Genomic DNA, 22,144 nt, shown 5'->3' on the forward strand with positions numbered 1-22,144 from the left:
GAGAGTATTTTGTGTGTGTGCGCATGTGTGTGGAGAGTGTGTGTGTGCATGTGTGTAAGTGCACCCCAAACCTTGCCTGTACAGTCTGAGTTATACCCTAATCCCAACATGAAAAGTCTAGCAAAAGTCCTAAATGTAAGATCAAAATGTAAAGATTAAAAGCCAGGTGTGGTGGCACATGACTGTAAATCCCAGGACTTGGGAGGTTGAAGCAAGAGGATTGCTGAGAGTTTGTTGCTAGTCTGGACTACAGAAATGCCAGGTCCAGAAATGGGCTGTATAGTAAGGTCCTATCTAAAACATCTGTGTGTATGTGTGTACATGCACTCTTGTACACGAATATGTGAATGATACATTAGATGTTAAAACCTACTAAATGCTATTTGTAATTAAAATAAAGCACCTTTGCCTGAGTATAAAAACTGAAGAAGAGTTCTGAAAAAGAGGTATTATAAATTCATAAGAAAAACGTTAAGGAAATTTGAGAATTAGTTATATGGAAAAGATTGAAAAAAAAATCTCCTTGGCCCATTTGAAAAATCTGTTCCACAGGTATACTCATAAATAAGTTATTGAGTAAAGCAATATATTTTATAATTTTTAAACCATTATAATTTTGATTTTAAATATGCAAAATAATGGCATATATTTCTTGATCATGTAAATGTATTAATCTATAAAAATAGGGATTTTGAAAAAATTCTGGACACTGGTCTTAGTACCATGTCACCAAATGCTGGGGAGGGAGGAGACCTTCAAAAGGGCTTTTATTATCTAGCTTCGTGGCTATAGGTGTTCACAAAAAAAAAAACAACCCAACAAAAACAAAAAAAAAGTTACGTGTGAGACCAAAGTATTTTGTTCTGCTTTAAAATGAAAAATACCTAGAAATACTTCAAACTTGATTGATTTTTCGTGTTCGTTTTTCCTGTTCACCTACTTGGTTTTGATGAGTGACTAAGAGAAACCAGAGTCACTTGGGACCAGCCAGCTGGCCTTGGGCATTCACCTAGCCCAGCTGTGACACCGGACAGACTTCTCGGCCTGCTTTGTTCTTTCTTGTCTGTACATTGCTGTGAGAATTTTGATTTTACAGAGATCATAGTTTTCAGTAGCATAAACAAGGCCACATTTTAGTAAATGTCCAGTAGTAAATGTAGCCCAGGCTGGCCTCAACAAACTGTATAGCCAAGAGTGGCAGCCTTGAGTTCCTTCTTAGCCTCTTGCCTACCTCCCAGGTGCTCGGATCACAGGTGTGTGCCATCATACCTAGCTCATATTGTCTGTTAAAGCTTTACTGAAAGTCACTGGTTTTGGTCTCCCCTCCAGCCCAATGCTGTACTTTCTGGAACCTCCTTCAATTCAGGCTTGTTTCTGTAATCCTCCTCTGCCACCTTCATCTGCTGCTGGGAAGGGGCCAGTTGTGTTCACTTCTAGTTGGCTTGTGGAGGGCATTTTGTGCCTCCTTGAATCCAGAGAACCAGTGTGGAGAATTCGAAACCACATTTATCGCTGCTCATCCTATTGGGGCCACACTGGTGTCTAACTCTCATGGGAGCTGGCTGACAGAAGGCCCCGCTCTCTGTGTGGTCAGCCTCATCAGTGCCCTGTGCTTGTGGTGTGGGTTCTCAGGTAGGTCACTCTGGATAAAGACGTTATGGAAACACTGTCTCTGCTGTATTCTCCAGGTCGGATCCGCACGAGACGGCAGAGCTCGGGGAGCACCACCAATGTTGCCTCCACACCCTCCGACAGTCGGGGCCGCAGTCGCGCCAAAGTGGTTTCACAGTCTCAGCGTAAGCAGTGCATCTTAATGCCTTTGTCACCTTAGCTTCCTTCAGTAGCCCATCCCACAGCCGGACAGGCTTCAGTGTCTCTACTGACACCAGTGGCTCTGAGACACTCTAAGCAGTCTCACTGCTAGGTAGGCTTAAAAGATGGAACGTTCCAGAATGTTTTGATGTCCTTTCTAGGAGATTCCTGTTTCATGGGCTAGGGAAACGGCTCTGTCTATAAAGTACTTGAGGACCTGAGCTTGGATTAACAGTCCCTACATAAAAATAGGTGTACTGACACAAATCTGTAATCCTGGAGCCAGGGAGATAGGGACAGCTGGATCCCTTTGGCTTGCTGGTCAAGTGATAGAATCTAAGTAGTGAGCTGCAGGTCCCAGAGAAAGGCCCTGTCTGAAAAAAAGAAGGTAGTGGTTGAAGAAGTTATCAGACATCCTTTTCTGGCCTTCATACACACATGCACACACAGGAACATACAACACACATGTTGATAGCGTTAAACATTAAAATACACTTTTTGACTCCCTATCCTGAAGTGTTTCAAGTCAAAACGTACCTGTTATGTAATCTGTCTTTACAGTATGATTTCCTGTGGGGAATTGGAACTGAGGCATAGCTTACATTTCACTTCTTGTTTTTTAACTCTTGACTATGGCCTCTTCCAGGTTCCCCACCCCAGCTGAGTTAGTAATATGTCTCTCTAGCTTTGAAATCCAAATGTCACCTGGACGTAGGAGGATGGGAAAATTTCTTTTCTAGTGGGACTTAGAAGATTAGAGGTTTACATCTTAAAACTTAAAGATTAGAGGTTTACATCAGGACCATTCAAACTGGATCTTGAGACTCCTCAGTTCCAGATTGCATTCACAGGAACACAGGCCACTAAATAGCACATGATTGATCCTACACCCCAGGCTTACACATACAAATTCAGTATTTTAACAGAGATTTGACTTTGAGGTAAATACACTTATACCACAAGTGTGGACATACAACATTCATAGTCCTGGTTTGATATGAAGTAGACTTGTTAATTCTAGATTTAGGGTCCTTAAGGATTGAGATATTTTAGATATTTGAAGATTATGGAAACTCATAAGCATTGAAAGGTGAGGACAGCCATGGCAGTGTTCTTCCGGCCTCTGATGTCTTGTTAGACATGAAAGTGGGGCACAGGGGACCAAGGTGTGCTACTTTCCCTCTTCCTGAGAGCTGGGGTGTGTGCTGAGAGGCAGACAGCTCGGCTCATGATAGAGGATGTTTCACGAACAGATCTGGAATAAGTGTTAAAGCAGAGCTGTACCTAGAGCAAAGCATGCTCAGGGCAATAGCGATGTTGCTACTGTGCTTGTGAACGAGCCTTTGTGTTGTGTCGCCTGCTGACCTTCTGTATTGTGTTGTCTTTTAATCCACTCTTGCCTGTCCTTTGGTCTGCTCTGCTAACGAAGGATCCAGATCTGCTAACCCTGCTGGTGGTAAGCCATTTCTCTTGCCTTTCTGTTGTCCTTGGCACTCTGTCTCTGCTATGCTCTTTGCTCCATATTAATTTCTCTGATTTATGCTTAAGCTTTCTGTATTTTCAAATTCTAGAGTTTGAAATCCATTTCTTTTTGCCCTTGACATAGCTTAATAGTTTATTTTATGTTCAAGTTTTCGGATAGTTCTTCACAGGAATGTGCACTACAGACTTTTACAGTGATTTTCCTCCCAAACTGTGTGTAGTTTAATCATTATTGGGTATTAATTTTCCTGTGTAGCCAACAAAGTGAGTCATTTGAATGATGATAGTTTTAATGTGTGCTATTTATTTTTGAGACATATTATAAGATATATTTTTAAATCTTTATTCTGTAAGAAAGTAATTTGTGGGTAAGTGTTCTTGTTCTTCTAAAGGGATTTTGTTTGTTTTATTTTTTTTCTATAGGTCATTCTATTCTACATAATAATTATCTATATCTTGTTTTTAAATTTTTACTGCCATCTCTACTTAGGAGATAATCTGTTAAGTGGCTGTCACTTTGTGTATTTTTCTATTTAAAATGCTACTATTTTCTCTGAGAGAATTCTATTGTGCAGAAAATTTTTATAACCATATCTGGATATTTAGCTATTAATAAAGATATTTTGTAGCAGCAAGGCGTGGTGGCGCACGCCTTTAACCCCAGCACTGGGGAGGCAGAGGCAGGCAGATTTCTGAGTTCGTGGCCAGCCTGGTCTACAAAGTGAGTTCCAGGACAGCCAGGGCTACACAGAGAAACCCTGTCTTGAAAAACCACAAAAAAAAAAAAAAAAAAAAAAAAAAAAGATTAGTATCTCTGATATTTATTTATGGTTTCTGATTTTATTGCATATTTCTCAGGGAATGTACCTCATGTGATTTCCCTTTTACAAGGTTTTTTGGGTTTTGGGTTTTTTGTTTGTTTCTATCTTTCTTTCTTGAGATTTGCTTTGAGGCTTAGTACAGATTTATTATTTGTAAAATTTGATGTTAAAATGAAAAAAAAAAAGATGTGTTTTTGGATATACACGTGTGTACAAGAGGAGTCTGTGAAGTCACATTGTAAAATGTTGAGAGAGTTGGGTATAGTTACACAGACTGAGTTGGGTGCAGCATCGCAGGACACAGGCAGAACTCTGGTTGTACATGAGTCTGTTGCTAACAGGGGGTGTCACACAGGTCATGGTTATGTATCCTGCATATGCTTGTTATCGAACACACTGTATATTCAAAGTTTTGATTGCTGGCTCTGTCAATTTTTCTGAGGCTATCAGGCTTTCTAGAAGGGTCTTTTAAAAATTGTGGCTTTTCCCGTTTTTCCTTATGTTCTTAGCTCTTCCCAGTCTATATTTCAGCTGGATTGTTGGGGGTAGATATTTGTACTGGCTGTCTCTGTGGTCACTTACTCTTCTACCACTCCTTGTGCTTTTCCTTGTTTTGCTTGACTTTTTTGCTGTTTGATTCTTATAACCAGTACATGGTTTATTTCGTTTATGTGTATCTGTTCAGGGTCTAGGCTGTAACTCAGTAGCATAACACTTAGCTAGCACGACGAGACTTAATCTCCAGTACTGGTAAATGAAGTAAAGTATAAAACTTATGACTTTTAATAGATGGGTGATATCCAGCCACATTCCTTATAGCTACTGATCTTTAAGCTTATGTGTACCACCTACTCTATGATTTTTTTAAACCATTTCTAGTTCTTTCATCCCCATGTCTTCCATTTGTTAGATCAAACCCATTTTCCCTCAGTTAATGTCCCTCAGTTTGTTATGTTTCTGTTTCTCCTGTGATTTACTTAATTTTTAGGGCATCAATTCTTAGGGCTTGGGTGTGTGCTTCTGGGAGAGCTTGCTTGGAACAGGTACCCCTATCATGTTGTTCTCTATTAGAAACTACACCTCTACTTCCAGAGGTGCCTCGTAGGTCTTCTGATCAGAGGTGTTAGTTCCTGATAGCAGTCCTATGTGCCCACGTGTGAAGAACAGCATTACCAACTCAAATGCTATTTTCATATAAAAAATTCTTAATGTTTCATGCAAATTCATGTGTGAAAACTTATTCCTTTAGTCACTGTGAAGTGTCACCTGATTCTCAGAGTCTCTCACCGTCATTTTGCTTCACTTTTAGCTGGCAGCCGGTCAAGTTCCCCTGGGAAGCTTTTGGGAAGTGGACTTGCTGGGGGTTCCTCCAGAGGCCCACCGGTAACACCATCCTCAGAAAAACGAAGCAAGATCCCCAGGAGTCAGGGATGTAGCCGAGAAACAAGTCCTAACCGGATTGGATTAGGTAAGGATCTTCAAGACTTGAAACTCCTCTCCCAGCATGGCTGTAATCTCGCTTATGATGCAATCACTGACACAGAAAGCAGAGCTCTGTTCTTGAGCTCAGGAAGTTATTTCAGCTGTGCTTAAAACTAGGCACTTTGTGCGCTATACAGATTACACTGAGATTTCATCAGAGTCAAAAACTGTGTGGAACTTAATGCTTCCAACAACTGCAGTGGGACTTTATCACTAACAAAGCACTAGCATTGGAAAACTAAGAATTCCTTTTCTTATTAGACCCCGTCACTCTTCATTTTCCTTCTATTGAATTCATTCTAGTCATTAACATATATTAACTTTCAAAAGTATTTCAGGGTCCCTCTTTTTATTTTGATCTCTTAAACTCAAATAATTTGACATAATTTTGTTAAAACTTGAAAACTAGAGATTGCTGGACACCAATCTAAATCCCCACTTTACTGTTGTGTTGGCTTTCTTTATAATAGCGGGTAGATACAAGTGATTCTCAGTACCTTACAGACAGACACTCCAGCACGTATGTTCCCTCTCAATGTAAAAGTCTTTCCGACTATAATACCACAAACCACTATTTATCCATGAATGTACTTGCATTATATATCTGTCAGCTTCGTTAAGTACACATTTATTACTTTAGAATAAGAGGACTGTATCTTTAGCTTTTCTTGTTGGCTTAGTTTTTTACTCATTGTGTTTTCTCAGCCTTTTTTTTACTTGACTGTTCACTGTGTACCAGGTCCTTTTTTAGACCCAAGAATTAGAAGATTATTTAATCTTAGCTTCTCAAGTCCAAAGCCTTCTAGTCTATTGGGAAAGGGTGGGGATGTGAAACTGTACGGTATACCGTGGCAGGTGCTCAGCACATCAGAAAGGAGGCTCGTTTCCCCATGTCTGCTTGATCCTCCTAGATCTCCTTATAACACAGCTGTCCCAGAATACGTCCTACTTTGAGGTCAAGGAAGAGATGCTCTGTCAAAGAGAAAAGTAGTGCCAGAAGCAGTTGGGCAAGGACTCGTTAGCCATGTGGATGATGGAGGTCGAGGGCAGCCGGACTGAGTGGGCTCCGACTGGGGCAGAAGGCAAGGAGTGAGAACATTTCATTTGAACTCAGTTTCCAGGAGGAAATGTCTGAATTGCCGAATCTGATACCACAACCCATCTGCTTTTGCCTCCAGTTTTGTTAGGAAGACATTTTAAGTCTAGGTGTGAATCCTCCACTGTCTTTCTCACTGTTGACTTCTGAAGTTTATGTGCGTTCTCTGATTGCAATGTATTCTATTATATCTAAACACGGTCTGTCCTGCTTAGGGACCCTTAAAGGTTTACCAAAGGTGCTACTTATATCAGTTCCTTTTCTTGTTGGTGTGATAAAACACCTCACTATGGCAGCTTAGGGGAAGACAGGCTTGTTTTGAATCTCGGTGTAGGGTACAGTCCCTCATGTCAGGGAGTCATGAGACGGGAGTGTGAGGCAGCTGCTCACACTATACATGCTGTCAAAAATGGAAGAGATGGACACTGGCATTCAGTTCACTCTTTTGTTTATTTAGTCCAAGACCTCATTCTATAGCATGGGTCTTTCTACTCGAGTTTACCCTGTCAGGAAACTCCCTTACAGACATACCTAAAGGCATGTCTCTTTGGTGACATGTCCTGTCCAGCTGATAATCTGTTAACCACCAGACAACCTTTCATGTTCTTCTTGAAATTAGGAAATGATGCAATTTCAGTAATCTAGTATTACTAACTACAGGGCCTGCTCTTCCGTGGTCCTTATCTGACAGTCTATTGTGTATAATAGTAGAAAAAGGAGCGTTTTCTAAGCTTTGAAAGCCAGTGTCTTGAAACATCAGTAAAGGAATTTGTTTCCTTTCAACAAGCTCTTACTTGAAGTTGATATTTTTTGTCTTTTTTATTTTTTGGAGACAGAGTCTTATGTAGTCCAGGCTAGCCTAGAACTCACGAGCTCTGCCTGCTCTCATCCCCTAGGTGCTGGGATAGACTACCATGTCTGTTCCCAGTATTATTCTGGGATAGACTACCATGTCTGTTTCCAGTATTATTCTGAAGGAACTGATTCCCTTGGTGTTATGAATGCAATGAGTAGTGTTAGCGTTTTAAGACCATACATAAAGTTCTGATTGAAGATGTTTTATTTCTGCTCATTATAAGAACACACATATATGGGGTTGGGGATTTAGCTTAGTGGTAGAGTACTTACCTAGCAAGCTCAAGGTCCTAGGTTTGGTCCTCAGCTCTGGGGAACATAAAAAAGAACACACATATATGAACAAAATGTACTTTTATACTTATCCATTTATAAGGCTGTAGGTGTTTAGCATGGCATTGAGTTTATACCAGAGTTTATATATATTTGTGTATCTAATCATTTGCTTTACTGTTTAGCATTATAAGTACAAATATTCAAAAGAGGGTAGCATGTTTTAAGAATGTTTCCTATAACCCCCAAACCACTTCACTCAGCAGTTTTTGTTGTTGTTGTTTGTTTTTTGTTTTTCCGAGACAGGGTTTCTCTGTGTAGTCCTGACTGCCCTGGAACTCACTCTGTAGACCAGGCTGGCCTTGAACTCAGAAATTTGCCCGCCTCTGCCTCCCAAGTGCTGGGATTAAAGGCGTGCGCCACCACTACCTGGCCACTAAGCAGTTTTAATGGCAGCTACACTAGACTTAGAATTTACATCAGAAGCTAATTCTAAGGCTAGGGATATGGTTCCATGGTAAAGCTGCTAGCCACACAAGCCTGATGGCACAAGATCACCAGAACCCACATAAAAAGCAAGATGTAGGAACCACATGCTTGTAATCACAGCACTCCTATTGCAAGGTGGGAGGCAGAGCAAGACTTGCCTGCTAGCCTACAGGCCAGCTGGCAGGACAGAAACAAGAGAGAGCATGTCCAGCAAGGTGGAAACTAAGGACCGACTCCTGACAATTGTCCTCTGACCTCTACACATGTTCTGTCTACCACCCTCACACACACACACACACACACACACCCCAAAACCAATTCTAGTGACAATCTACAAAGTATTCCTTTTTTGTCTTAAATACATTTAGCTAAATTTTCATTTCTTGTTATAGAAATGCCAGGGCTCTTATTTGACATCTAAGATGTTTTACATTTTGTTTTGTTTTGTTTTGTTTTGTTTTGTTTTGTTTTGTTGTTTGTTTGTTTGTTTGTTTTGAGATGTGGTCTCATTCTGTTGGCTTAGAACTCACTGTAGCTCATGGAGGCTTAGTTATAGTCTTTTTCCAGCCTTCAGGGAGCTGGGATTACAGGTGCCACACTGAGCTGCCATTTAAAACTTAGTAAGTAAAAAGCATGTAACTGGATAACCAAGAAACAAAGTTCTTTTTGCTCCTGCTCACATACATCCCCATGATGCTCTGCCTCCACCACCCCCACCCCACCCCCTTTTCCTTCCTTCCCTTTTTTCCCCTTATTCCTTCATAAGTAAACAATTCCTAATTCCCAAACAATTAGGGATGCACATGTATAAATTGTTCCACTTTGGTGTCTCTTAAAGACTTTACAGATATGAAAACACACAAGCAGCATCATTCGTGATTGTTAGCCATTGCTTCTGGTGTGCTTCTCCTGGGCATGGAATGAAAAGACTGGAAAAACCATTTAACGTTTTGCAACCTATATTGCATGTTATGTATTTTAAATGTCTTATGACTTTCTGGTTAAAAAATATTTTTGGAAAATTAAAGTTAATTAAATGATTACTTTTAACTGTGAAACTAGGTTACTGGGACATGAAAGTGTCTAGAGAGACACTTACTCCTTTAACAGTAGTTTTCATTATTCCTCTCTGATTTCTGCCTTTGCTGTGTGTTCTGATTGGGCCCTTTCTTAAAAGGGAGAAGTAAGGTTAGAGAGATGACTCAGCAGCTAAGAGTATAAATAAAGTCTTGCTGCGGACTGGAGCTCCGTTACAGGGACCCACAGCAGAGATCTCACAACCACCTCTAACTCCAGCCCAGTTGGATCTGATGCCCTCTTCTGGCTCATGCAGGCATTGCAGTCTCACATAGAATACACTCCTGCAGACGTGTACAAACACACATAAAAATGAAAGTTAGCCAGGCGTGGTGGCGCACGCACTCGGGAGACAGAGGCAGGTGGATTTCTGAGTTCGAGGACAGCCTGGTCTACAAAGTGAGTTCCAGGACAGCCAGGGCTACACAGAGAAACCCTGTCTCGAAAAACCAAAAAAAAAAAAAAANTNAATTCTTTTTTAAGGGCAAAAGTAAGGATCACCCTTAAACACTATGATATAGGGTGGAGTCTTATCAGGAAGTACAAAACAAGTGGTTTTTTCAAAACTTTGCCAGCATTTCAGACAGGCTTTCTAGATTGACTGTGTTTAAGGGAGATGAAGTATATTTCATTGCCTGTTTCCCTTACACTTCCCCCATGCCGTAGTCTCACCTAGGATGTTTGCTGTGAGCACATACCCTCTAGATAGACAGATTATAGATGGGTAGGTGGCTGGGTGAATTAATGGAGATTATATGAATGAGTTTTGACCACTTAATCTATAAAACTAATTTTTCTGTGCTTACTTTAGCTCTTTCTGTAGATTAGCCTTGGAACTAATGTTGTAAGTGGGTGTTTTTTCTCTTGTGGCTTAAATTACCGAACATTTGAAATATCACTCTTACCACAAAATGCCCTTTAATGGGGTTTGGGGAATTTATGGAAAGATTTCTGACAAAACAGCAGACAGAATTTCTTTTTCTATGTGTCACATCATAAAGGAGCCCATGAATATGGTAGGTGAATGAATTCTCTGAAAGAAACACCAGTAGGGTATGACTTGTCAAGACGTTTGTGTGGGCATTGTTCCATATCACAGCTGTTTATTCTTGTTAGTGAGTGGTCTCTGTTGTCTTCATAAAGCAGACTTACTCCAGAGAGAGCATGTGTTTTCATTTCTGCAGCATTTCTATGATATGCTCTGGATAAAGTTAGGGTGTAGTTCACTGAGCTTGCGTTTATATGAAGACTGCCTGACTTGGACTACAGTGGAGAAGGTCAGGATTCCCATGTGTGCTGATTGGCAAGCAACTCCAAAGCGTGTGTGTGCACTGTCCCCGATATCCTTCTCATATAAAGGATGCGATTCTTCTTTATTCCTTAACTTCACATTGGGAAGATGAGAACCAGGGAGGCCCAGTGGCTAGCCCAGGGAGGCATCTGGCGGCTGTACAGGTCTCTCTAAAGATAGGCAGCCCTGCTGTGTGCATCTGAGGACGCTCCTGTATGTTAGTCGGCACAGCTCGGCCGGTGCCTGTTGTTCTTGCTCTCTATATAGGACCTGTGTAGAATATTACAGGAATTGCTGATTAAATAGTCACCAGTACTGTGAGTGGAAACCTCAAATTTTCTGTGTCATTTTGTTAGAATTAAGAAATTTCTAATGAGGCCCTTGAGGGCGCTCGTTCAGATTATATCCCTGCATCACATTTCCCTGCCTGTAGACTGCCAAGCATCTGAGCATCTCTTACAAGCTCTTGGGAGCTGGTTTCATTTCTCACACATTCTTCGTTATTGGAGAGTTCCGTGATTCTGGTTAATGAGATGTTCTTGTTATAGTTAGCTGTAAATCTTTGCTCTGACACAATAGACAATGTTCACTGTGATAGAGAAGATGTGCTTGGTTTTACACCAGAGAAACAAGCTCACTCGTTTCCACAGTCTCAAACCCTTTCTACCCAGTGTAGTAGCACTTAACCTCTGAGGATGAGTTGTCTCTAGAAGCTATGATGTTAGGTATCCCTCTGCCCACATCTGTAAGCAGTGTTTCTAAAGAGTGTTTTCCTTGTAACTTACTTCTCTCTATTCAGATTGAGAAGCACAGCTAACATGGTCTTTCTGAGCTTCACAGCCACAATATTAGACCTTAGACTACTGTACATATGGTTTTTGTCTTACAGTCTTAATGTTTCAGTGTTTGGGAATAGTAAACTGTTCAGAGGCATTGTAATTCCAAGGCCAGGAGAGGAATCTTCTTGGCCAAATATTGAGATTGTCAGTTTCCTAGCTGTAGAGACCAAAAAATAACGAGCACCCGATTTTACTCTGCATCTGTTGGTTTAGATAGTTGGTTTTGTATGTGTAATATCTCCATCTTGACTGTGGGCGGGCACCCGATTGTACTCTGCATCTGTTGGTTTAGATAGTTGGTTTTGTATGTGTAATATCTCCATCTTGACTGTGGGCGGGCACCCGATTTTACTCTGCATCTGTTGGTTTAGATAGCTGGTTTTGTATGTGTAATATCTCCATCTTGACTGTGGGCGGCTTTCCAGCTAGGTTTGCATGTTGACTTCTCTGTAGCAGGCTACCCTGGGAAAAAGTGAGCCATCTTCTTTTTGTTAGGAAGTTTGTAGACCTCAAGACCAGAGACTTTATTTCTACTATTCATCCAAACAATTGGTCTTTGGGGAGATCAGGTGCCATGAAAACAACCTTGGTGTCCTAAGCTCTTACTGAGATGTCTGCTAAAGCTTCAGACACTGGTTGTTTCTGGCATGCTTTGGATCTTATATTGGATGCCAGGCTGTCCTTTGGGAAGAGTTCATTTCTCACATTTAAATTCACTTCAGGGTTTAAAATCTACAGCCTTCTGAGGGACAGGCCCTCCTGTCAGTGAGACCTCTTCATGGGCAGGTGGTCCCATACTTCCTATCAGAGACAATGCCATAATTTCATTTAAGCAAATGTGACTGATGCTTATGAGATTTTCTGTCTTCATTAAATTTGTTCACCTTCTCTGAAACCCTTCATGCTGCACGCTAGCACGGAGCAGCCGTATCCCCCGACCCAGCATGAGTCAGGGGTGCAGCCGCGATACCAGCCGTGAGAGCAGCCGCGATACAAGCCCTGCTCGGGGCTTCACACCACTCGGTGAGTACCCATAGGCGCTGCGCAGGGGCTCCCAGTGCTTGTGCAGCCACTGCTGGGTGGAATGACCGCTTCCCTCTGCTGCCCTGTGATCCTGTCTTCTCTCCTCCCTCTTCCTTAGTCACCCTTGTCGTCCCCTGCATGCATAAACCTTAGCAACTACCAGTTTTCACACGTTAGAGGCAAAAACACCATTCACTCTGCCATGACCATTGCTGGTCACTTGTCCCTGGGCAAGCCCAGTGTGGTGGTTCCTAGCATAAGGCAAAACTTAGCTGAAGTGAATGGCTGCCTGCATGTGAGATGAACTCAGAATTTACACTTAGTCATCACATTTCTGGTTTTCCTTTGTTTTTACTAAAGATTAATTTATATAAGGATTTTTTGGTATTAAGGATGGAGCCAGGGCATCAAGCTTTAAAGGTGCTAGGCTCCGAGCCACACCAGCCGAGCCCAGTAGATATTATTCAAAGGGAAAACAGAAGTATAATTTTAGAACATTTTGGAAGTTAAATGAGTTTTGTTTAGCTTAAGAACCCAGTCTTGCTCTAAGATGGGCACACCACATCCCTTAGTAATTATTTCATCCCAAAGGTGTCCATCAACACCAATGAAAGGAACGTTTTTTAATCCTTCAGCAGTTATTTTTCAGTTGCTTGCCATGTGTGGTGTCATCAGGGTGTATATTGTACTCTTAATGAATGTAAGGGCAGACGTGATCTTGTAATTAGACTTAGATCTGAATGATCCTCATCCCCAGTGGCGCAGGGGCTTCAGCAGTCTGATTTTTTTCACTATCAGTTACTCAGCTGATCTTTTCATTCTGTATGTGTTGCTCCAAGAGAGGCAGTAGTAGATGAAAGCAGGAGGCCTGGCTCCTGCTCATGCCGTGGATCAAAGTCAACACGCGAGCTCTGAAAACAGATTCTAGATGCCCTTCTAGACAGTTCTCTTTCTTTGGGGCTCCTTCTTTTAAGTTGTCAGCTAGTCTTCTGCCCTCCAGGCAGTCGGCTTTCCCAGTGTGTACACGTATGCTGCAGTACCCTCGAGCTTTGGGTCAACAGTGATACTCACTTGTTCCCCTGAATGAACTGGTGCTTTTCCCTTTTAAATTCAGGCTGTACACCTTGTCCATCTTGGCTCACTATTTGACCTCTCAAACAAGCTGTTACATGAGCAGGCCGTTCAATCTGTGGATGATTTTGTCTGTTAGAAGCAAGTCAGCATTTTTCTTGGTGGCTGACTTTTCCACTGTCTGTGGGCCGAGCCTTGAGTTCTTACATGCTGTCTGTGGATTGGGCAAGGAGGGCTGAATTCTTTGTACCTGGATTAAACCCTGAGCAATTGTTTGCTCTTTGGGTAAACAGATCTTTCAAGTGTCTTGGTGACATCCCAAAATATTGCTTTGTGTAGTTACTGTTGCCCAAGGCAGAAGCTGTGACTCCAAATGCACTCTGGCTTTATCAGCTGCTGTCTTCTGCTGTGGTCAGGGCAGTAGGAAAGACTGTTTGAGCTAAATTCTTAAATCGTGCCTTTTAACCTCCTTGGGTTCAATCTGTTCCACAAGCTTGTGCCCAAGGAGTAACTGAAAGGCCCCATTTGAAGCATCAGCTGGCACAGGTGCCCTCAGTCCCTCCTCACACTGAGGAACTAGCACCCTTAATGTCAGCCTCCAGGACTGATCTTACAGTCATATATTTAAGCTGCGGAACCAAGCATGCTATTGACTCCCAACCTGTCTTGCTCAAAAGCAGTTCTGATGAATGTCTCTCACATTGCACAGCAGTATGTTAAATGCTTCTTAGTGAGGTTTCTTCCTGAGTTAGACGCAGAGCAGAGGGCACAAAATTGTCCTGAAGTGAAGATAGGACCTGGGGATTCAGAGAGGCTTCCCAGGAAGTGACTGTCCTGTGGGATCTTGCTATGTATCCCTGAACACTTTCTCTTCCTTTTTGGTTTCCATAATCACTTCCATCAGTTACCCTTTGAATAAATTTAGATGGCCAGACTTTATTAGGAAAGAAAGAAAGGTAATTGTATTTCAGTGAATTCAGAGCTCTCTCTGCCTCTGTGGAGAACTGGTTCCAGGGTTGCCTGCAGATGCTAACGTCCATTTTGTAAAATGTTGAAGTATTACACAGAGCCTATGCTCCCCATGCCTCCTACCCATTCATTTAAACCGTCACTGGATTATTTATAATATGAAACACAATGTAATTGGTAGGCAAATGCTGGTTGTGCAGTGCTCTTTAGAGACTAATGACAGAAAGCATATTCATACTTTACAGGTGTGGCTAGGTTACAGCTGTGGATAGGTTACAGGTGTGGATAGGGTACAGCTGTGGATAGGTTACAGGTGTGGCTAGGTTACAGCTGTGGCTAGGTTACAGCTGTGGATAGGTTACAGCTGTGGATAGGTTACAGCTGTGGATAGGTTACAGCTGTGGCTAGGGTACAGCTGTGGCTAGGTTACAGCTGTGGATAGGTTACAGCTGTGGATAGGTTACAGCTGTGGATAGGTTACAGCTGTGGCTAGGTTACAGCTGTGGATAGGTTACAGCTGTGGCTAGGTTACAGCTGTGGATAGGTTACAGNACAGCTGTGGATAGGTTACAGCTGTGGCTAGGTTACAGCTGTGGATAGGTTACAGCTGTGGCTAGGTTACAGCTGTGGATAGGTTACAGCTGTGGATAGGTTGCCAGCTGTATCTATGGTTTTAAGTTTGTAGCACTACATTGAAGCATCTTGAGAGTCTGAGAGCTAAATGAAGCTACAGACCGTAGAGTTCTACTGACAGTCAGGCTTTGACACAAGTGGGTCCCCCATGGATTCCATTGCTGAGTGAATACTTGGGAATTCGACGGAGGAGTCATTACACAACAGACATACTGTAGAGTATTGTGTCCAAACCACAGAAATACCAACAGATCAAGTGTTGCTTAAAACCATGTTCAGTGTAAGCTGTCAAGATACAGTGCTCATGCGGTAGATAAGAACTTTGCAGTTCACTCTGGTCACAACAAAACGTTAACCAGCCTCCTCGTCCAGGAAAGTGGTAAGTCTTGTTTTAGATACACCAGCTCACTGTTTTGTATGTGAATATTCCAAAAAGAAGATCCCCTCCCCCTCCTTTTTAATTTCAAGCTGCTAACATTTGTATTGCTTAACAGGTAACGTTTGCTTTTTGATATCACATCTGCCATTGGATCTATATTTTATTAAGTGACATGGGAGCTTAGAAAAAAAATTACATTGGAGTTAGAGGCTTTGATGCTTTATGACTAAATGTGTGAGTTTTAATATGTGCAGAATAACAGAGGGGCGTAAAGGGTTTTGCCTTGCTGTGATTTGGTTAAACATGTGGACATTCTATAATACAGCACCAAGGGAACAGGTGCCTCCCGTTCTTCTCACTAGACAAGTAGCTGAATATTATACGGACCTGTGACATCAGCATTTCAGACCAATTTCTTATACTTTAATTATTTTTCAAAGTTACTCTCTTCACAAGGACAGAATTTAACATCTATTTCCTCAGGTTGATGAATTCATACATACATTACAAATAGTTGTTCATAAAATATTATCCTAAATACAGGTTTCCTCATGACCTTCTCTGCTGCCCCAATGCTAATCCTGTCACCAGCACTGCTGTGTGCTGGCACTGCTGTGTATTCCCCTTTAACATTCTCCCTGTCAGACAAGAGGTAGGTACTGGTGAGAGAAACAGGTTTGGTATATTACCAAGGGCCACAGCTAGCTGTGGGCAAACCAGGCCTGCCACCTGTGTTTCTGAAATGGTGCTCACACTCCTGAAGCTGTGTCTCCAAGGAAATCCTCTACACTGCCTGCCATGGACTCCCCACAGTTAAACAAGTACAGTAATAACTAGGGTATTTGTGCAGCAGACACTAAGCCTTCCCCCTGGGCAGAATGCAGTTGCTGAGCCCCTTGTTAGCCCATGAATTTCTGTTGAGATAACATTATGAACCTCTCTGCTTTTGTTTTTGGTGCATGGTGGCATATGCATCACATACCAGTGACTCATCTCGTGAGCTGAGTTAACAATCCATCCTCTCGCTGTCCACCCTGGGTTCAGATGGTGCTCTGACTCCTGATGTTCTTCATGTGGCTTATTTCCATAATGGCTGATGGGAGCTTCGTGGTGTGAATTTAAACCTGGAGTCCGAGTCCGTCAGTGCGTCCTAGTATGAAGCACTGTAATAAGTGCCTCTGTCATGCCTGTGTGTGTACGAGCTGTGTGAGGCCAGCGGCCACCATGCAGTATGGGGCCAGTCGTGCTGTCCATTCATAACCAGCCCCATTTCTTCATGAGAAACGCAGCCTCGGTGGTAGCAGCCCCTGCATTTCCTTGGTACTTGTGTGTTAACCCTGTGGGTGTTGCCGTTCCTTTTACCTGCAGCCTCTCGACGTCATTCCAGGTCCACTAGTGCTCTCTCCACTGCTGAATCTGTTGGGCAGTCAGGTGAACAAGTGCTAACTGCATGACTCCGCCTCTCCATCTTTCCTCCCTCCCCATGTCCGCCTTCGTTGTCATCGTGTCAGCCAGCGCTTGGCATGTGTGTGCCTCATGTTTGCCCTCCTGTGTTGTTCTTTTTTTTAGTTGTTGAATGTTTATGGTTCTGTTCATAGCTTGGTGCTTGACCGCCTGCTTGGCATTGTTTCTCTAGCGTTCATCGTTTCATCGAAACAAAAATCAGGGAAGTACTTCTTTACTCACACCTCCTCCCAAGAAGAGAGCAACCCAGAATAGATGTCACCAAGTCTCCCACGGGAGTGGGGGACAGTCTTTCGTCTCCACAGGCCCTCACTCCAGTATACATTCAGGTGCTAAGTTAATTGTATTACTGTCGGGCCCCAGTTATATTCAGGTACCAGTTCCACACACCTCAGATTACAGCATACATAATTTCACACATATGAAAATAAATATATTGCCCTGAAAGCTTTATAGAAAAGCAGGATTAGGATCCAGGCCATACACAGGCCAGAGGTTGGTCCCATTGCCTGTGAGTGCCAAACTGTCTGTCTCCGCTTCATTTAACACACCAAACCCACTAGCCACAGGTGCAGAGAGTAAGTGTCTAAAGATGCATCCATATGCCACTTTAATTGGCGTCATTTTCATACACTAACAGCCACTAATGGCTAGTTTCTCAACAGAGTCAGCACGCTCTACTAATCCACTTAATAGTGCCAAGGCTTACCTGTTTATCAAGCAAGTTACTTGCCCTTTGGTTCTAAATGAAGGCAGCTGCATGTTTTCACCATGTAGGCTCTGACTGAGTGTGTTCCTCTAAGGACTAGGGGACCAGACTGAGGGCACAGTCCTCTGCATCCATCCCTTGGAACAGTGAGTCTGGAGCACAGGGGTTTGCCTGGTGAAAACAGAAAGCCTGTCATGCTTAGACGGAAGCCAGCATGTCCTCTTTAGATGGCAGTTGACATTCCCTACTCTCTCAGATGACTGACAGTCGCTGTGTGTGGCAAAGCTGTGTGCATCTGGGAAGCACTGAGTACTTGCTTAATTATTATAAGTTTTAATTTTCTGTCTGAAAAGATTCAATATTGCCCTGTAATAAGAATTGCTGGCATGAAATCTACTTGTGTTCTTTTTGTTTCGTTTTTTTAATTTTTGTTTGTTTTTAAGACTTTATGTTTATGCTGGGTAACTTTTAAATGGCTTTTACTGAATTACTCATTTCGTTACTCATAAATTCCCTGCTATCTACCCTTTTTTAATGGAAAAAAAAAAAGTGAGCCAAAATTACTCACAAGGCAGCATGCACATAACCCTAATTCTGCCCCTGCTTCACACTCTAACCAGGGAGCGTTCATGTAGGTGTGAGTTGACTGTCCATGGGCTTTGTAATTCGTATAGCAATAGTAGCTCACCTCCAAAACTTGATGGAATAAGATGACGTTTGTAATCGTCAGCAAGTGCATTAAAAAAGGGGATAGTATGACATACAATTGTTTTTCTTTATTAAAAAATTTGTGACTGTGTATGAGTCTTTTGACTAGCAGTGTTTAAATTATGTTCCCTGCCTGTGGTGGTAGAGGGGTAAATTGTTTTGAATTTGATAATTTAAAATAGCTAAGCAATACTTTATTCTAAAGTTCATCAGTTTTATTGATGATGTCTCGTTTTCTGTCCAAAAGCTTAAATGTATCATTTCATAAGTAAGTCAGTTCGTAGGGCCTGCTCAGCAGGTAAAGGCGCCACGCCTGACAACCTGAATTCTTTATCTGAGACCCACACAGTGAGAACTGGCTCCTGCAAGTTGTCCTCTGACTCCCATCTGAGTACCATAGCCCCTCCCCACAAAATAATCAATAAATTAACATGTAATTTAAGAAGAAGGATCAATCCCTGTAAAGTGCTACATCCCAGCTTATTCTAAATGCTGACATGTGGCGGAGGCAGAGATTTATTTTTCCTTATTAACTCCGGAAGGACATATTTTTTATCTTAACATTTAAGTATTAGAATTTTGATAAATAAACCTTTCCTCAGTGGCCGCTAAGTCCTTCCTGGAATGCATAGCTCCACTGGCTTTCTCCTGCTGGAGCTTTGGTAACGCTGGTCAGCTGGCTTAGTGGGACCTTAACAAGAAAGTCTTGGTTTACCCTGATGAAGAACAGCCCTGGGGCTGGAGAGGCTGCTCCGTGGTTAGGAGCGCTTACCGCTGACCCATGCTGAGCTGCCAGCACCTGTATTAGGCAGCCTTTCACTCCAGCTCCAGGGCATCCGGCACCCTTTTCTGGCCTCTGAGCACATGTGTGACATACACTCCCACAGACACACAGGCATGGACGGACACACACACACACACACACACAAGGTTTTAAATAAGAACTTTAAAATAATTGCTTAAATTGCAAAAACTTATCTTAAGTTTTTTGATTCTTTCTGCCTTTTCTATATAAAATTTATCGGGCTGGTGAGATGGCTCAGTGGGTAAGAGCACCCGACTGCTCTTCCGAAGGTCCAGAGTTCAAATCCCAGCAACCACATGGTGGCTCACAACCATCCACAACGAGATCTGGCGCCCTCTTCTGGAGTGTCTGAAGACAGCTACAGTGTACTTATATATAATAAATAAATCTTTTTTAAAAAAAAAAAATTTATCATTCAAAAATCCTTAAGGGGACTCAGGTAAAATTTATACTGATGATTAATGTTCTAAAAAGAAGCCACTAGCTTTTTGTGGTGTTTATTAGGAAATTTTAGTAAATTTAAACAATAACATTAACTCTTAATAACACTAAGGAAAATTAAGGTCAATGTAATAATTTATCTCAGTTTTACTTTTTCCATCACTTTGTATGAAATCTTGTTCCCCAAACCATGAAACTTGCTTATGTTGGACAAACATCAGGGGCACTTACTTTCCTCTAGAAGAAAAGCTAAATAGACTAAAAGATTCAACCAAAGACCCCATTTACTTCTATAGTAAGTTCTATCATCTGTCTCAAGCCCTTTCAGGAACATAATGTCTAGAACACGCTTCACTTAAAAAATCAAAATACAGAGAAGGAAAAGCCCAAATTGTGACCCATTAGTGTTAAATGTGAGTACCTTAGTCCCTACCACTGGCAGGCAAGTCCCATGCAGTTCAAACTGGCTAGGGAATGTTGGTGTCTCTGTCTTTAGTGGGAGGAGGCAGGACTCCTCGCAGAGAACTGAGATAATGTAAGTAGACTAACAGGTTCTGCTTTTGTTTTCTGAATAGATCGGTTTGGGCTGGGCCAGTCAGGACGAATCCCTGGTTCTGTGAACGCCATGCGCGTCTTGAGTACCAGCACTGACCTGGAAGCAGCAGTGGCCGACGCTCTGGTAAGGGGCACAGGGAGGATGGAATCACAGATACTCATCTGCACTTAATCTTAGCCAAAAGGCCGAGAAGTGATACAGTTACTCACCTGTATATTCTGCCTTAACATAACATGGCCCTCAAGTCAGGTGACTAAGTTGTCTTCTGCACTCTTCTTCCAAAGTGTGTGAGTAGGGCTGGGATGATGGCTCAACCACCAAAGCACAGGCAAGCGTGAGGGCCCGAGTTCAGATGCCAGGTTCAGGGGTGACCTGCCTGTATTCCCAGAAAGCGGAAACGGGGTCCTCTGAGCCAGCTGGCCAGCTAGACTCCATACTAGTACTCTGTAGGATCTCTTGAGAAACCCTGTCTCAAGTGAGCAAGGTTAGGGCAGCCAAGGCAGACCCTTGACGGCCTGCTCACAAACCATATGCATTCACAGGAGAAAAAGAAAAGCTATGTAAAGTTTATTATTATTTTTTCCTCTCACACTTTTTACAACACATAGTCAAATTGGCCTTCCAGGAAACAGCAGCGTCAGGAACCTGACCCTGCTTCTGGGTATTCAGGAAATCTTGACGGCATTGGGCTCCCCACATGTCATCTAGCTATGGCTTTTGTTTTCTGTATATCATAGCTTCTTTTCCCACACTGTTTCCTGGTTTCCACCCCGTTGCCTCTGTTGCTTCACAGGCTTTGATAACAGCCTACGTGTATGACTGTAGCAGTGGGCGATAGAGTCTGCGACCGGAAACTTACATTTATTCTGTTATCTGAATCTGACTTAGGAGAGTCACCCACACACCCCAGAATGGATCAACTTAGTATTTGAGAAAAATAGCTGAGACTGGGGAGCTAGCTAATAAAACACTTGTCGTGGAAGCACAAGGACCTGGGTTAAAGCCCAGAACCTGTGTATAAAGCACCATGTGTGGTAGTGCACCCCAGGCATCCCAGTGCCAGGGAGATGGAATGGCTGGCAACAAAGTCAACAGCATCTGAGGAATGGCACCCCAGTTTGACTCTTTCTCTCTCTCTCACACACACACACACACACACATACTCTCACACACACACAAAGAAAAATTTCCTAAATGTTAAGATTTAGTCTCTAAAGTTGTAAAGCATGGGGGTGGGGGCGGATTTTGCATATTAATTATAATATTTGGGGAAAACATGCCTCCTTTAGTCTGTGGCACAGCAAACATTCCTGTTGGGTCAGCTTATGCTGAACTTGCCTCCTGGCTGGTAGAAAGAGTCTCACACACCTAGGTCGTGTGCCCAGCATTAGAAATACATGCTCTTCAAAATGTTCTCTTTGGTGCCCTACCCACTGCTGTTCTAAGATGTATTCTCTTGTTAGGAAACAAGCAAACATAACAACACTACCCTGCTTTTCAATCTGAAGTTTTGAATTTAGCCTGCGCCACCTGATCAGTGCTTTACTGCCTGTGGCTGCCCGCTTTTGTCACTTTGCATCTCGGCATTGTCTGTTCCTCGAAGTCAGGTTCTTTCCTTAGTGTGCATCTGAGAGGAAGCTGTTAGCCACTCTCAGACTCTCTGCTCAGCAGCCAGCCTGGCCAGCCTACTCATCAGCCTTATGCGCAGAAGGACTTTTTTCTCGCAGGTACCAGAGTGTGTAGTACTGTTCTAACCATAGCTTTAACCTGAATCAAGAGCTGAGACAGAGTCAGGCTCTTTTTCAAGTCAAAGCATCCTGAATGTGCCTTTTATTTATTCAGAGGCCCTAGCAAGTGGTGCTCAGGGGA

At 42.5% G+C, this 22,144-nt stretch overlaps 1 protein-coding gene across 26 annotated transcripts in view; it reads left to right on the forward strand.

Annotated features, from left to right (window-relative positions):
• Clasp1 (cytoplasmic linker associated protein 1) overlaps positions 1 to 22,144 on the forward strand; it is a 209,264-nt gene that overhangs the window by 126,759 nt on the left and 60,361 nt on the right. For 7 of the 26 annotated variants that reach the window (XM_029477053.1, XM_029477058.1, XM_029477093.1 and 4 more), the window contains 5 exons: positions 1,689 to 1,796; positions 3,242 to 3,268; positions 5,425 to 5,583; positions 12,433 to 12,540; positions 20,295 to 20,398. In XM_029477053.1, coding sequence (XP_029332913.1) covers positions 1,689 to 1,796; positions 3,242 to 3,268; positions 5,425 to 5,583; positions 12,433 to 12,540; positions 20,295 to 20,398 — 506 coding nt within the window. Of the gene's footprint in view, positions 1 to 1,688; positions 1,797 to 3,241; positions 3,269 to 5,424; positions 5,584 to 12,432; positions 12,541 to 16,960; positions 17,024 to 20,294; positions 20,399 to 22,144 lie in introns of all 26 variants that reach the window. The other 19 variants (XM_029477083.1, XM_029477120.1, XM_029477100.1 and 16 more) reach the window with 5 other exon arrangements.

This window comes from Mus caroli, chromosome 1, assembly GCF_900094665.2.
Source record: "Mus caroli chromosome 1, CAROLI_EIJ_v1.1, whole genome shotgun sequence".
Taxonomy (NCBI): domain Eukaryota; kingdom Metazoa; phylum Chordata; class Mammalia; order Rodentia; family Muridae; genus Mus; species Mus caroli.